General features: G+C 39.1%; 2 protein-coding genes across 3 annotated transcripts in view; both read left to right on the top strand.

Annotated features, from left to right (window-relative positions):
- Positions 1 to 1978: 1978 nt before the first annotated feature.
- Positions 1979 to 5501, top strand: LOC113255247 (small EDRK-rich factor 1). Its single transcript, XM_026498828.4, has 3 exons — positions 1979 to 2130; positions 2924 to 3032; positions 5239 to 5501. The coding sequence occupies exons 1-3, from the start codon at positions 2124 to 2126 to the stop codon at positions 5309 to 5311; spliced, it is 189 nt and encodes a 62-aa protein (XP_026354613.1). The 5' UTR covers positions 1979 to 2123; the 3' UTR covers positions 5312 to 5501.
- A 1990-nt stretch (positions 5502 to 7491) lies between these two features.
- Positions 7492 to 17043, top strand: part of LOC113255246 (survival motor neuron protein) — a 45439-nt gene continuing 35887 nt past the window's right edge. Inside the window, exons 1-3 of one of the 2 annotated variants that reach the window (XM_026498824.4) lie at positions 7492 to 7554; positions 8994 to 9118; positions 14523 to 14914. In XM_026498824.4, the coding sequence (XP_026354609.2) occupies positions 14546 to 14914 (369 nt within the window). In that variant the 5' untranslated portion in view covers positions 7492 to 7554; positions 8994 to 9118; positions 14523 to 14545. Of the gene's footprint in view, positions 7555 to 8993; positions 9119 to 14522; positions 14915 to 17043 lie in introns of those variants that run through there. The other variant, XM_026498826.4, reaches the window with a different exon arrangement.

Below are 17043 nucleotides of genomic sequence, written 5' to 3'. Positions count from 1 at the left end.
CTCCAGATCATGAGATCAAGCCCCGGGTAGGGGCTCTGAGCTCAGCTTAGAGTTTTACTTGTCCCTCTCCCTCTGCTCCTCCCTCTGCGAGCTCGCTCTCTACCCACCCCCTCTCTCTTTCAAATAAATAAATAAATAAATATAAAGTCCTAAGATGTCTGTCACACAACCAAGTTTGTGGAGTAAACTCATAATGGCATCACAGTAATTTCAAAAGTCTTCCATTTTCTCTGGCAGACACACCCAACATTTCTTGTGTTCATCATATGTATCCCTACAGCTCACAAAGTATATTTTCAGCCACAAAGAAAAAGCTCAATTAGATTGTATATTAAGACCACACACGGAAACAACAACGCTACTACTTACTTTCCAATCCCCAACTGCTTTCCTCCCTTCTTTATGAGCCAGGCCAGAAAGTCAATCTTTTCCCCCTTGCTGGTTACTCCAGAAGAAGTTGCTTAAGGGAAATTAGACACTTGGCACGTAAGCACTATTGAAGAGAGGTGCGGCTTAAGGAGAGTGACAGACACACAAGTCTCTCTGAGGTTAAAAGAATGACAAGAATAGCTAACTTATTGAGGGTCACCATATATTGGGCACTTTGTCAATTAATATACATTAATTCAGTTAATTAGGGAGGTACATTTACCTTCCCATTTTACTGGAAAGGAAGCTTTACTGCAATGAAGTAACATGGGCCCAAGTTCACATATGTACTCATTGGTAGAGCTGGGCTTTCAATCAAGACATTCCATCTCCAAAGCTCTAAGTCTTCACCACTTTCTCCTACCTTCTCTAAAATAGGTGATTCTTAGGAGTTAAAATAAACACTATTGAAGCTTGGTCATATATACTTGAGAGTGCATTGTAGTAGTTTCTATACTTTTGTATGTTTGAAAATTTCCAAAATAAAAGTTTCCCAGAAACAGGGCGATTTGGCGGGGCACCTGGGTGGCTCAGCAGGTTAAGTAGCCAACTCTTGGTTTGGGCTCGGCTCATGATCCCAGGGTCCTGGGATGGAGCCCTGCAACTGGCTTCCAGTTTAGCGGGGAGTCTGCTTCTCTCCCTCTCCCTCCTATTGTGCTGTCTCTCCCTCTCAGTCTTTCTCTCAGTCTTTTTTAAAAATAGGGCAATTTTAGGTGTACAGACTAACTCTACACATTTATCAGTTTGTAATAATTAACGGGATAGACGAAGAACATAAGTATTAACCAAATTAACCAATAGGCATCTTTCCGCGTCTGTTTCTAGCAATGGCAAACGCACCCGGCTTTTACCCAGGTTCCAAGGTTATCCTGGGGTATTATAAATGTGTGATAAAACTGCATTCCCTGTCATTCCCTTACCATCACACAACCCAAGCACAGAGCCATTAACCTAAAACTTCTGAAGTACTGTCGACAAAGGCACTGGGATTAAACGGGAAATGAAGAGATTTAAGAGTCTGTCTGAAATCTGAATCTCACTTCTACGAGTCCCTAGCTGTTACGTCAGTCGCTCCTGGTCTCAGAGTCTCAATCTCCTCTCCCGTGAAATGAGAACAATGAAGCCTACGTTACAGGCTTGGTGCAGGAATAATGAAAGAAAATATGTAAAGACCTAAACTGACTTTGGCGGAATTAACAATCTGTTTCGTCCCCTTCCTCCTCCTCCCGCTTCTGCAAGGGATAAATAAAAGTTAACGTTCTTTGCTGAAAAATGAGATATAGTAGCATTTACTGTTTTTGTCGTTACCAAAAAATGGAGGCTGGCCAGGCCCCAGTGTTGGGTACACAGTGGATAAAATCCACAGACGCAGGACCCGCTTGGTCGACTCGACCGTACTCGCGTGGCCGAATAACCCCAGAGAGCGGATTAATCTTCCGAAGCTGCCGGCCCGAGACCCTTAGCGGGGGCTGCCCCGCCTACCCAGCAGCGCACGCGCAGTCGCTCGCCCGACTTGCTGGCGGCTGTGCTCCAGCCTCGGTGGGCGGGGCCATGGAAGGAGCGGAGGCGTTGCCCCGCAGAGGGCCCGCGCGGGCTCAGCCTTCAAGGGCCACGGGTGCTGACGACCGCTGAGCGTGCTAGGAGGCTGTTGCTTTCCCGAGGGGGTTCTCTTCCAGGCTCGGTCCGGTGCCGGCATGGCCCGTGAGTGTGCGGACGGGTGGGGAACGAGGCGGGGAGCGTCCGCTGAGGGAGCCTCGCTCCGAGGCGCGACTGGACTTAGTGGGGGGCTGGCTGGTGTATCCCCTTCGGTCCGGCGGCGCGGGGACCCTGTCCTCAGTCCGCAGAGGAAGAGGGATGGTTAGCTTCGGGTCCACCTGAGAAGTCGGGCGTGTACCTGCCGGTCAGGTGCGAGTTTACACGGTAAAGAACACCTCCCCGGAGGTGAGGTGTGTGAGGACGGCGGCCCCAGGAGGGGTCCTGGTCTGAAAGGGGTTTCTAGCTGGTGTTGCACGTTCTAAGGCCTGACAAGAACTGGAAGCTCCGACTGAGTCTCCTCCCTAGTTCTTTTGTTTGGCCCTTACAGGTAGTGTTTCTCGAACAGCCGCATTTGTTCGCCTAACAGTCGAATTGTGATGGACCAACTTGTGGAGCTCTCTTCCCTGCGTATCTATCCTTCTTTACATCCACGCTTTTCAAAAGCTAGACCTTGATTTGGAATTCTGACCCGTATAGACTGAGGAGTGGAATGCCTGTTGTAAGAGACCTGGTATTTACCGCCAGTGAACACATTGATTGGTATGATAATATTCTTAAGACCTTATGTGTTTACCTCTAAGCTTCCTCCTCGTCTGATACGGGAACAGCGTTCGGTGTAATTACCTTGCTGGCGTATCTGTTAAAAAGCCAACTTCAGATGCATTTAGATAAGAGCGTTTTTACGAAATTCATAATTATTTTTGAGATGGGAAAAGAGCATGACCGTTTGACTTTGTAGGAGGAAATCAGCGAGAACTTGCCCGCCAGAAAAATATGAAGAAATCCCAGGAAATTAGTAAGGGGAAAAGAAAAGAGGATAGCCTGACCACCTCTCAGAGAAAGCAGAGGTAAGTGATACTAATGGAATTTTCAAGTCACTGAAGTTTTTATTATGGAGAATGGAGAGAATTTTTTAAATCCTTGGTAAAACTAGGCTTAGTCTGCGTACGGGGTAACAGTTGAACATTCGTTGCATGCACGCTAAAACTACATAAGGTAGTAGTTATCCCAATATGTGAATGAAAAGTTTCCAGCTCTCAAACTATATAATCTTGAAGAGAATCTCAGGCTTCACTCACCACAACCATAAAAATTTCATTTAGCAAAATATTTGAATGCCTTCCACATGGTAGGCACTGTTAGGTGCTAGAGATACAACATTTTCAAAGGAAACATCCTACCCAAACTAGTCAAGATGAAAGGTTACTCAATTACAGGGATTAAGGTTCTGAGGGAGACACAAAAAAGTATGTGTAGCTATATTGACTTCTGAAGATCCTTTGTGTTGGAGAAAATGCAGGTGCACAGCCTTGATGTATGATTGTATGTAAGAAATAATACAAAATAGCTACAGAAATATTTGGAGAGTACAGCTTAAATTTTTTAAAAACCATATTTATAAACAAGCTTAATTTTATTCTAAAAACTTTGTCTATGTACAACTCGGAGGTCAGGTGAACGATTGACTACACATGCTTCAGTGGAGCTTCTCTGTGGTCCTCAAGCCTGCACATTAGAACCACCTGGGAAACCCTAAAGGCTACTGAAGCCTGTTCCTTAAATCCAGTCCTGATTTAATTGGTCTGGGGCTGGGCATAACAGGTGCTCTAGGTAAATTTTATTGTGCCTAAGTTCAACCTGCCTGTAAAAAATTTCCCCCAGGTGATTCCAATGTGTAACTAGAATTAAGAATGATCGTTTGGGGGTGCCTGGCTAGCTCAATCAGTGGAGATTGTGATTCTTGAGTCATGACTTCAAGCCCCACATTGAGTTAATAATCACTTCATGCTTTTTTTCTATGGTATTAAAGTGATTTCTGTTTACCTATGTTGGAGTAAAACTAAACGTGGTACAAATCAGTGACCCTGAAATTTTTAGTGGGGAACCCTAGTCTAGCTTGGCTTAGTAATAGTCCCTGTTAAATGCATATCCACTTGTTAGAAAGCTACTGTGCTGGGTACTCTTTATGTATTATCTCTATTTGTTTCCCTGAAAAGCAGTATTAGCCTCAATGTATAGAGTAGGAAACTGAGGCTCTGAACTTCAGTAACATTACTAAGGGTACAGCAAGTACAACAGAGCTCGGTTTCAAACAGAAAAGTAACTATCACTACTCTTTTCCATGATACTTCATTTTTTTGTAGCTGTCTTGTTTTTCCTTCATCCTCACTCCTTACCTTTGCTATTGGCTTTACAGAAATGTCTACTGTCATGGACAGAGATACTCACCCTGAATTAAAATCTCACAGTAAATCTATGTGATAACAGGAAAGAGCCTGAACTTTGAAATTGGACAAACTTGGGTTTTATGTGATTTAAGGCAAATTATTTAGCTCTAAACTTTTTTTTTTTTTTAATTTGAATCATGGGAATAATAGCAGTTGCTATGGGACTTAATCCAGAGCCAGCAAATTGGCACATAGTAGGTGTTGATTACAAAGCCATTTAATGTATTTTTAAAATAAGGATTTCCCGGACCATCTAGCCCGGGTAGTCTGGTTGTAGTTCACGGTTATTATGATATATAGAGGTTTAGCCATTGTTTTTTTAGTGTAATCCATTTTTAATCACTAGCTATCGGGCTTTCAGGCTTGTAAGAAACTGAATTGCTTCATAACATCTACGTCCTAATGCTGGGTACCAATTTGGATATCTAGGAGACTAGATATGCCTCTTCTTTCAGAGAGAAATGGAGTACATTAACTTTGTTGACAACGAAGAGTAATTGCCATTATTTCTGTATATAGCTGCCTAATGTCAGATAGATAAATTCATAGCTATTCCATAAAACAACCCTAGTAACTACTTCTCTGATTTTGAAAGGTCATTATTTGCCCAAGATCATGATAACAATAGAGATGGTTTTCAAAATAAGATGTGACTTCAAAGCCCTTCCATACTTCGTTATCCCATCCTGTTGCCATGAAAACAGAAAGACATGAATCTTTATATCTTTTAGTTTGTTTTCTAATATGCTTAATGGGTTACATATGCAAAACAAGAACATATAATCAGTTTTTCTGTAACAACTTACAGCCTTTTCCCCCATTATAGGGACTCTGAGATAATGCAACAAAAGCAGAAGGCAGCTAATGAGAAGAAGTCTATGCAGACAAGAGAAAAATGATGACTATTTGGAAAAACCTGGGTGCTACTGCCAACTAGGTGTATCATAAGCTCTAAGGTCAAAATTTTGTGGAGCGAACAGTCATATGTTATATCCTTATAAAACTATTTTAAACTTTACCTTTCAGCCTGACTTAGTGTAATGTTTCAGAACCATTCTTCAAAGAATAAAACACTAACCATTCATGTGATATATTGGTGAACGTTATTTTTTTTATCAGCAGTGAGCATTTTTGTAATTTGTTAGGTAATATGATGAGATAATAGAATCTCCTATAAATCTAGAATCTTTGTCATAAACTTTGTTAAAGTAGATCTTATTTAAAGTCAACTGGATTGTATAATAGAATTTAAGATACATTTATCTAATGTTGCTTTGTAATTAACTGGTTTGCTTGAAGAATTAATAGATAGCAGAGACCCACCTGGAATAGTGACTAAATGAATACAAACTAAGTTTGTTACTAAGAGTAACTTAGAAAATTCTCCGGGTTTTGCTTATAGCTTTAAAATTTTTTGGAGTAAGTGCCTTTCTTTTAATAGACTATATTCTTTAGAACAGAATTAGGTTCACAATAAAATTGATTTCTCATGTATCCCCTGCTTCTACTTACACATAGCCTCCTCCATGATGAATATGTCCCACCAGAGTGGTAAGTCTGTTGTAATTGATGAACCTATATTAACACATCGTGATCACCCAGAGTACACAGTTGACTAGTACAAAGTACAAAGGATTCACTCTTGGTTTTATGAGAGTGTCGTTTTTTAAGTCTATTCTGAGACTGAAAAACTTGTGACTTGACAATGATAAATATGGAAATACGTTAACCTAGAGAAAGGTTTAAGACTACTTTATTCTGAAGCAAGTAGGCATGATTACTGCAAAGAGAGTCTACCACTGTGGAAATGGACAGATCTTTAAGACTTGGCCTCCTATTTGAACACAGGTTCTGGTAATCTTGAGATAGGTCACTTAGCAATGGTACCACCTATTAATGGGGTGGAATCCTCAGTGTCTCTAATACTGAAAGAGGCAAATGTGAAGTTTTTTTTTTTTTTTTAAGATTTATTTATTTATTTGACAGAGAGACAGTCTGTGAGAGAGGGAACACAGCAGGGGGAGTGGGAGAGGAAGAAGCAGGAGGAGGAGGAGCCTGATGTGGGGCTCGATCCCAGAACGCCGGGATCACGCCCTGAGCTGAAGGCAGATGCTTAACCGCTGTGCCACCCAGGCGCCCCAAATGTGAAGTTTTTATCTTCACATTAGTACAGCTTTTCAGTTAAAGTAAAACTGTTTTATTTTTTGGGTTAACTTAAGTCTTCAAACTTTGTATGGTGGTAGTTATAAGGGCAAAAGGATTACAACAGCTTAAGTTACTCTCTAATAAAAGGGATGATGAAGTCTGATTGTACTGCAAAGATTCTTTATGGGTCTGATTTCTGTAATCCTATCTCCAGAATTTCTACATAGTGGTAAGTCATGAATACAAAGAACTTGTTATGCTTTCAGCTGTATACTTTGCCTTTTTTTTTTTTTTTTTGGTAACAAATAATTTCCATGTTTAAAATACCCTATATAGTGGAATAACTTTAGCTTTTTAAAAGTTAATCCTTATAAATCTGGGGAAAACTGCAGTTTCCAAAAGAACATGGATATTAGATAAGGAAGATCTCTATGTTGTAATTAATCATTAAGACTTAAATCCAAAACTTCATCTTAAAAAAATTTATGGCACTTGAATGAATTCATTGTTAAGATAAAGGGTTTGGTTTTTAATTAAAACATTACTACACATTTCCTCAAGCCAGACAGAAAAGTTAGAGAAAGAAACTTAACTATAATTGCTATAATATATTGACACTTTAGTTTCTTTTCGTGTAGTATATGTAAGCAAGGTAACTAAAATAGCTAAACTTCTAAAGATGGTAACTGATAAAGCTATTTCTGTTAATATCTCAGTCACAAGATACTAAGGGAAAATACAGGTGAATAATTACATCCGGTCAGTAAAGTTAATTTATGCACTAACTTTAGATCATTCTTTTGGTATGTTCCTAAAGCAAGATAAAATTACTTAAATGAAGTAGTGCCAACTTTAAAATGTTATTCAGAAAATACTGAACTCCTCGTAGGCATTAAAATTGCTACCTTGCATTCTCCTTAACACAATAGTGCATCGTCATTAGCCACCTTCATAAGTCTTGCTGAGATGTATGAGGGAGCAGTTGCTACTGCCCAAGGTGAGAACAGTGAGGTCAGATTCATCGGTTACTTGATTCCTTTTGAGTACCTTTTCTATTAGTTGCATGTGTAAGAAATTGTTACCCGCTCAACACACTATAGCTCATTTTTGAAAAATAGGATTCACAGGAAATAGTGATTACTGACATAATTTTTCTAACTTTCTAAAAATATATTCGGCTCTTTTTCTGCATGATTTTATAGATGGGATGAGATTACTCACTTGTAGAGAGTAAGAATCTATGTATTTTCAAGGAGTGCCTTGTAAAGAGTTTTTCTGTTCAAGGCAGGGGTCATACTAATACTGTTAGCTTTGAGTCTAAAAGCTGTTTGAAGACTATTGAACTTTAAAAAGCTATCCCCTCACAGTGTATATGTCTATCAAATTATATTGTACACCTTAAATATAAACAATTGTATTAGTAAGTCATACCTCATTGAAGCAGTTGGAGCGGAAATACCCCTTAAGTGAAAACCTAATATAAAATTCACTTTGACAGTCAGAACTTGAGATTTGTACATTTTATCAACTGTGTCAGCAGTAATCTAAACTAAGCGGGGAGAGTGTGAACTTCTTTAGGTAAGTTCCTAATTGCCTTTGGTGATGAGGACTTAAAAAAGTAAAAATTGAATTGAAAAACTGAATTAACTTTATGCAATTATCAACCATAGTTTTCCATTAGAACAAAATAGAGTGAAGGAATGTTGTAAAACTGCCTCCTGTGACGTTATCTGCTACAGTACTTGCATTTAGTAATCAAATATATTGTCTCTATAGATGGCCAAGTCATGAAAATATCAATGGGAAAAGAGGAATCGCTCTAAGTTGAAGTGCACTTTCCCGTAAATTGCACCAAGATTTAAACTTTTCCTTACAACTTTGCTTCTTAAAAGCTTTCACATACCATTAAATCCACTAATGCACATGAAAAGATCACAAGTGGCATGCTGTTAGATGATTTGCCCAGGAAAATTGAGATTTTAAAATTTGATTTTGATTATACCATAACTTTTATAGAAATATTTTTCATGCCACATACTATTCATGCTACTCTATCAATTGGATGTGACTTTGCTTACTGGTGTGTCAATAGAAGAACATTTCCTTGAGTATTACTGAATGGAACTTTTTTACACAAATTTGTAGTTTATAATAAATTGCCTACCTACCTACCTGGCTGTAATCAAGACAAAATCCTATTGAATACTTTCCTTTTATAAACATATATTGCATAACAAAGGCTTTTGTGAAGGACTTGGATTTGGGTGGTGGGGAGGAGCTATTGGTCAAAGGCCCATGTGGCCTTGTACCACCCAAGATGACTGTTAAGGTGGCTTATGAATAGACATTTAATATAGAGTTATGTATTTTAATGTATGCTTGAAGAAAAAACAAGCTCATCAAGACTGTGATTTGATGGTATATTGAAATTTCTAGTTGCGAACAGAATCATTAATTATAAATAACTACAACAGTTATTTGAGTGGATGAGAGACTCCAGAGTCCAAGGAAAAGTTGAAGATGCAAGTCTTTGGAAAGGTCAAGAGTTGGAACAGCTCCAGGTACTATGAGAATTTTTTATTCCACAATGCTGCTGTCAGGGTGAAATTTTAACAACTATTATCAGTCTTTATGTCATCATTCAGAGTTCCTCCAAACGAACTTGTTTGGGTTATATGCCTACCTTAGGGGGAGGGCAGGCGCCTAACATGATATAACCGAGTGTATCCCGTGAAGAATAGGTTGTCCTCCTTACAAATCTGGGGTTCTGTTACCAGAAAGAAGGGGGGAATGGATGCTGGGCAGACTCTTAATGCAAGGCTAAGATTAAATTTAAAAAATGAAGATACATGATATGGCAAATCATGAAGGTGGTAAGTAAATGTCTGAAATGTGAAATGAAGCTCATGCCATTCACCGCTACCAGCTTTCAAACCTCCAAAATTTGGTGCCTGCTCATTATAAACAAAAAAAAATTGGGAAAATGCAACAAAAGGGCTGAATGAACTTTAGCCATTAATTAGTTATTCAGAAAACTAAAAAATACCCTTACAATATAATCCAGTAATTGGCTCCTGGGCATTTATCCCAGTGAAATGATAATAAAGGGCGTACACCTTAAGTGTACATTTTTATTGACCTTTATTAGACTCTACCCAGATCAAGATCCATAGACATTTCTAGCACCCAACAGGCTCCCTTGTGACTATCACTGTAGAATAGTTTTGCATGTTTTTGAATTTCACAGAAGTGGAATCATCCAGTATGCACTTGGGTAAGTCTGTCTTCATTTGTTCAACATTATGTCTGTGAGAATGCTTTGTCTTTTGTGTGTCAGTAGCTCTTTTTCATTGCTGTGTAGTATTCTCTTATAAAAATATACCATAATTTAGTTATCCACTCTACTTTTCATGACGTTTGGATTGCTCTTAGTTTGAAGATTTTAAAAATAATTCTGCCATAAATATTCTATATATGTCTTTTAGGGGTCATAAATATGTACTTCTATTTAATATGTACTTAGAAGTGGAATTGCCGGGTCATAGAGTACATAAATTTGTTGTCTAGTTTTCCTTAATGCTTAAGCACTTATATAACTAGGGATGTGGGGAATTTCCTTGGGTTGCCGTAACAAATTACCATAAATGTGGTGGCTTACAGGAACAGAAATTTATTCTCAGTTCTATAGGCCAGAAGTCTAAAAGCAAGTTGTCAGCAGGACCACATGCCCTCTGAAGATTCTAGATCCCCTTGCCTCTTCTAATGGCTTCAGACATCACTTTGCTTGTGGCAGCATAACTCCTATTTCTGTCTTCACATAGACTTCGTTTCTCAGGCTTCTTCCTGTTTCTTAAAAGGATGTTTGTCATTGGGTTTAGGGCCCAGTCTAATCTAGGATGATCTCATCTTAAGATCCTTAATTACATCAGCACAACCTTTTTCCCAAATAAGGTCATGTTCACAGTTACTTGGTAGACGCATCATTTTGGGGACCACTATTCACCCACTACAAAATGGGAAACAAAAACAGGGAAACTTAGCTATAACTTTTCTTAATGCCTACACGTCAGTCCATATAGATCTAACCATAGTATGGTTGTATAGTAATTTATCCAGTGATTTTCTTACTCATGGACTTTGAAGATGTTTGTAAGCATTTGCCACTACAATTCTATAATACAATCATACCTATGTAATGTTCTTTTATTTCTGTAAGGATGCATTCTTAAAGGTAGGATTCTTAGGACAAAGTTATAGTACACACATTTGCAATTTCAAAAAAGTATTTCCAGCAAGAAAATAGTTCTCCATATCCCCATGCCTTTGATAACATCAAATATAAACTCTACTAATTTTGCCAACCTGAGAGAGAAATGGTTTCTTAGTTATAATAAGTAATTTCTTGACCGTGGAGGTTGAGCATTTTTTCCACGTTTATTGGACATCGGGATTTTCTCTTCTGATCTACTCATGTTTTCTCTCTGTTTAATGCTTTTTATTTCATTTAGCCTTCGCATGTAGGCACTACTATTATATCTATCTGTATAGATAAAGAAATTGAGGTGTTAATTAAGGAATTTCCCCCAAGCTTACCCAGCTAGTAAGTGGCAGGTTAGGGATATTAAACCAGCAGACTGATGCAGGACTAAGGCTTATTTTCGTATTTATTGGCCATGTTTGGTTTTTTTCTTCTAGGAATATTGTGTTCTTGGCTTATTTTTTTTTTTTTTTTGCAGTTTTTACTTTGGATAAAGCTTTTTAAAAATATATAAACATTTATATAATGTAATTATATAAATTATTTATACTAAATATATAAGGGATAGTAACCTTTTTTTACATGTGAAAAATATTTTCCAAACTATTGTTTGTCTTTTCATTGTACTAATTTTGCTTTTGCCAGAATTTTTAGTTACATAATCATACGTCTAGTTTCTTTATAAATAAGGATGCAGACTGACAGCAGATTTGTCCTGTCTGATGTGTTAAAACTTTTTAATGTGAACTTGAGTAGCTTTGTTTGGGCAGGGACTGGGCGTAGTGTGTGGGATGGAGTGAAGGGATAGTCTTGACTTAACTGATTACCTACGTCCCCTTATTGCTTACTACTCAACTTATTTACATCATGCACCTGAATCCCAAAAGGTATTTGAGTTTTCAGTGCTTACATAGTTTCTCGTTTCTATCTTAAGATCTTCCCCATCCCAAGTTTATAAAAATCACCTAGAATGTAATTTGGTATATGATGTGAGGGTGAGGAGTCCAAACCTCAGATACTGGATGGTTAATTATATCTATGTCGTTTATGAATTATACTACCGTTTGTCCATTACATCATTTAAATATTCTTCAAAAACATCATTTGTAATTTTTAACTTTCTCCGGCTGTTAACAGTTCTGTGAGCGTTTTTGTACTAAAATCACTGATACATCTCTGATCTCCTGCCCCTAGACCCTGATAACATAAGGGTAAACAACTAATTGGTTTTGGCCTTGTCATTTGTTTATTCACTATTCCACTTGAAATTCAAATTGAAAACCTCATCACTAATGATTTGAATCCTTTATTTGCTCGTGGGCAAGTTCCAAGAGTCACTGAAGGTAGTTTTTGGTATGGAAATTCCATATGCACGAAGATTGCCTCCAGTTCATGAAGTTAAATTTGATGTTTTCATGAGTGCCTTCAAGTCAGGTGAAATGGTTTTTCTTTGGGAGTTCACTACATTGTTCTTTGAGTACTTGGTCTATCATATGAAATAACTATAAAATATAGTAATTCAAATGTAGAGGTCACCATCAGGAATAAAATAACATATTTTCTTTGAGAACAAAAATTCCATAGGTTCATTTTTGTTGATACCCTCGTCCTGATAAGTAGACTTTTTCAACAAAGAATCTGCCATTTTAAATTAAGATACTTCTTCCTCCTTGAAAACCTTATGCTAGGGGGGAAAATCCAGATACAGAAGGCCACATCTTCCATTTATATAAAAAATCCAAAATAAGTAACTCCATACAGAGAGAAAGTGATGAGTAGTTGTGAGGGGCTGGAAGGAGGGAAGAATAGGGAGTGACGGCTAATGGGTTCAAGGTTTCTTTTGGGGGTGATGAAATGTTCTGGAATTGGTGGTGGCTTCATAACCTTTCAAATACACAAAAAAACTTCATAATGGTGAAATTTATGGTACATAAATTATACCTCAAAAAATAAAAACCTCATTCCAAATTGTTTAAATTTCTGTATCAAATGCCATTGTGAAGTGGTTCCTGGCTGGTCCTGTAGGATCATGCGACTCTTGATTTTCAGGTGGTGAGTTCGAGCCCCACATTGGGTGAAGAGATTACTCAAAAAAAAATTTAAAAATGATATTGTGAGAATTTTTATGATTGAGAAAAATCTCAGTGGTTTTTAAAAACATCTATTTCTGATATCCATAGTAGGAGAGCCCTCAAACTTCCTTTGGTAGATTTTTTTTTTTTTTTAAGATTTTATTTATTTGACAGAGAGCAAGAGAGGGAACACAAGCAGAGGGAGTGGGAGAGGGAGAAGCAGGCCTTCCGCTGAGTAGGGAGGCCGATGCGGGGCTCGATCCCAGGACTCTTAATGACTGAGTCACCCAGGTGCCCTGATTTTTTTTTTTTTTTTAAGAAAATTACATGTGCATGGAATCCATCTGGCAATCCTAAATAACTAATAAAGAATCTGGAAAAGTAAATGATAAACCTTACTAAGATCTAAAATCCTGCTTGATCCATCTAAAGACAAAAAAAAAAAATGCACCTCCTTAGATATTAGACAATATTTGATCCCATTTTTCTTGTCTATCCCTTTCACTTTATCCACCACCCTACTCCTCCCACCCCCTGGCAATTGTCAGTTTGTTCTCTATCAATCTGTTCAATTGTTTTTTAGTTTCCACATGTAAGTGAAGTCATGGTATTTCCTTCTCTGACTTATTTCACATAGCATGCTACTCTCTAGGTCTGTCCATGTTGTTGTAAACGGAAAGATTTCATTGTGCATATGTGTATAAACACATCTTTATCCACTCATCTGGTGTTGGTATCAATTTATATTTCTACCAATAATGCATGAGGATTCCCTTTTTACAACCTTACTCTCACTTGTTATTTCGTGTCTTTCTGATATTAGCTATTCTCACACCTGTATTGTATTGATTTGCATTTTCCTGATGGTTAGTGATATTGAGCATCTCTTCATGTATCTGTTGACATCTCTATGTGTTCTTTGGAAAAATGTCTATGCAAGGCATCTGCACATTTTTTAAAGGAATTGCTGTTTTTTGAGGTTTTGCTTTTTTTGGTTTTGTTTTGTTTTTTGAGTTTTATGAGGCCTAGATTTTGGATGTTAACCTCTTACAAGTTAATTCATATGTGAGAATGTCTTCACCCATTTGGTAGGTTTCTTTTGTACTTCTGTTGCTTTCCTTCACTGTGCAAAGAATGAAAATTTGATGCAGTCCCATTTGTTTATTTTGACTCCTTTTTTAAGTTTCAAAATTTACTAGAGAAGATTTGGGAGAACGGATAAGGTCGAGAAGTGGCTAAAGGCATGAACCTACTACCTGGAATCCAGACAGCTGTATAAATGCTTTGTGCCTTTTTTCCTTTTGGGGAGCGGGGGGGGGGGGGGAGATCAATAGTTCATTATTTTAAAAATTTTTAAGTAATCTCTACCCCCTAATGTGGGACTGTAACTCACAACCCCGAGATCAAGAGTCACGTGCCCTACTACTGAGCCAGCCAGGTGCCCCTTATTCCTTTTTTTTTTTTTTTTGCTGACTAGTCTATGGTACCCATGTACCAAAGTAAATTTCCTTATCTTTAAAATGGGAATAATAACCCCGGACTTACGGGGTTGTGAAAATTAACATAAAACGTAAAACTTTTTAGAACTGTAGCTCTATTATTGGTTACCTCTAGACTTACTTTTGTATTTCTTAGCCACGTTTCCTAAATTATCTGCAATGGACAATATTTTCCATGGAAATCTGCTTGAGACAAAAACACCCTGGTCGAATCACTCTACGAACATACGGAAAAGTGAAATCAAAGAATTGAAAGAAGACGTTAAAGAAAGACCAATGCGACCAATCATGGAGATCGCGACCACTCCTAGAGAGCACGTGGAGGCCTCCAGGCCGCGTGGCGGCTCTCCAGGAACCCGTACTCTTCCGCTCCCAGAGGTCCCCAGCGGCGGAAGTCGTCACTTTCAGAGAGACGCGGCCCACGCCGTGCACCCGGCAGTCGGCAGTCAGCTAGCCATGGCGATGGGTGGAGGTGGCGGTGTCCCAGAGCAGGAGGACTCGGTATTGTTCCGGCGCGGCACGGGCCAGGTGAGGTCTTGGACGGCACCGCCTTCCTACGAGTGCCGGGAGCGGGCTCCCAGCTCCCCCCTCCCGGCCCCCGCGGCTGGTCCGGACCTGGCGTGTTCGCTGATTGCGGGGCCGTATTCCAGGTTTCTACATCTTGACCTATTTGGGAGCCTTTGCCACAAGCTCCTTCCCTTGCGTCTTGGACGGCCTGACAGCTAAGAGACGATTCCCTGCCTCACCTTGATCGTACCTTGGTTTGTCAATTGTCTCTGGGGAGTGTGCGGGGCGCGGGAGGGGGGCAGACCCGGGTGAAGCAGGCAAACCAGTTAGAAGTCTGTTGAAGTGATTCAGTTTTAGACCAAGGTGTTAGCAATGAAAAGCAAAGTACTTGGATTCCAGGTGTAATTAGAAATCAAGAGACAAGGGAGACTGCAAGTGGAGAAGGTCTGTAAGGGTGAAGATCAACCAACTTTGGGTAGAATCTGATAGGAGTGAGTTTGGAACGGGAGAGAAGAAAATCAAGGGAAAATTTGTAAATAAGTATTTCAAGTTGTAACTAAATGGTAGAGAAATTGGCCAGTAGATGGAGGGGGGACTGAAATAAACAGGACTCTCAATTTTGTTTTTTTGTTTGTAAGATGAGAGAAACCTGTTTCAACGTTTTGTGGCTGGTGGGAAAGATCCAGTAAGGATGGAAAACTTGACACAAGAGACAGGAGAGAAATGTTGAAGCACTGTTCTAGAGAGGATGGATTTGGCCTTTGTTAGAAACATTGATGGTTCATATTGTGATAATTGTGTGGGTACAGACCTTTGTGGATGGACAGATTTGTGAAAGTTCTATTTTGATTGTGGCTGTTCTTAGTAAAAGAAGTAAAGTCTTCAGCTAGGAGTGAGGAGGGGCAGATGTTGGAGGTTTGGGCAGAGAGAAGGCACAAAGTAGGGAGAGTGGATGAGTGTTGGACTAGGGAAATGTAGTGGAAGCGTTGCTAGACAACATTAAAGGTCTACTTGAGATTTGTGGTCATGAGTATAAAGGAGAGTAGGTAGCATAATTGTATTTTTCTTCAGCTAAGTTCAATTCAGGTGTGTGAGGGCAGGCACAGAGTGAATTAAGAATTGAAATTAAAAGGGCTGTGTTTGGAGCGCCTGGGTAGCTCAGGTGCATCTGCCTGTGGCTCAGGTCATGATCCCGGAGTCCTGGGATAGAGCCCCACCCACGTCAGGCTCCCTGCTCAGTGGAGAGCCTGCTTCTCCCTCTCCCTCTGCCCCTCTCCCCACTTGTGGTCTCTCACTCTATCTGAAATAAATAAAATCCTTCTTAAAATGCGGGGGGAGGCTGTAGTTTTACCAAGAGAATGTAAGGAAGGGAGAGGTACAATGGAATTGTCTTTAATAACTGACCATAGAATTTAAGCTGGCTAAGAAATGGAGTGAGGACTCTAAGAGTTAAAAAGTTGAAGGATCAGCGTTTTGTCCCAGTGAAGCGGAATGATTGCCATTATCCAGCTACTAGAAGGAATAAGTTGCAGAGGCTAGGAGGTGATAGTTGGAGAGTAGGATTCTTTTTTATTTAGTTAAGTTTTTAATTTTAATTCCAGTATACTTAACATAGTTATATTAGTTTCAGGTGTACAATATAGTGGTTTAGTACTTCTCTACATCACTCAGGGCTCATCGTGGTAAATTTACTCTTAATTCCCTTCACCTATTTCACCCATCTCCCCAGCCCTCTCCCCTCTGGTAACCGTCAGTTCTCAATAGTTAAGGGTCTGTTTCTTGGTTTTTCTCTCTTTTTTCCCCCTTCATTTGCGTTTTTTTGTTGTTTTGTTTTTTAAGGAGGATCCACGCCCATCATGGGGTTTGAACTCACTACCCTGAGATTAAGACTTGCATCCTCCACCAACTGAGCCAGTCTGGTGCTCCCTGTTCCTTTGTTTTGTTTCTTAAATTCCACATATGAGTGAGATCATATGGTATTTGTCTTTCTCTGACTTATTTCACGTAACATTATACTCTCTAGGTCCATCTGTGTTGTTGGAAATGTCAAGACCTCATTTTTATAGCTGAATAATATTCCATTGTGTATATATACCACATCTTCTTTATCCATTCATCTGTCAGTGGACACTTGGGCTGCTTCCATAATT

This window comes from Ursus arctos, unplaced genomic scaffold, assembly GCF_023065955.2.
Source record: "Ursus arctos isolate Adak ecotype North America unplaced genomic scaffold, UrsArc2.0 scaffold_5, whole genome shotgun sequence".
Lineage (NCBI taxonomy): Eukaryota > Metazoa > Chordata > Mammalia > Carnivora > Ursidae > Ursus > Ursus arctos.
This window is presented reverse-complemented; position numbering and strand designations above follow the sequence as displayed.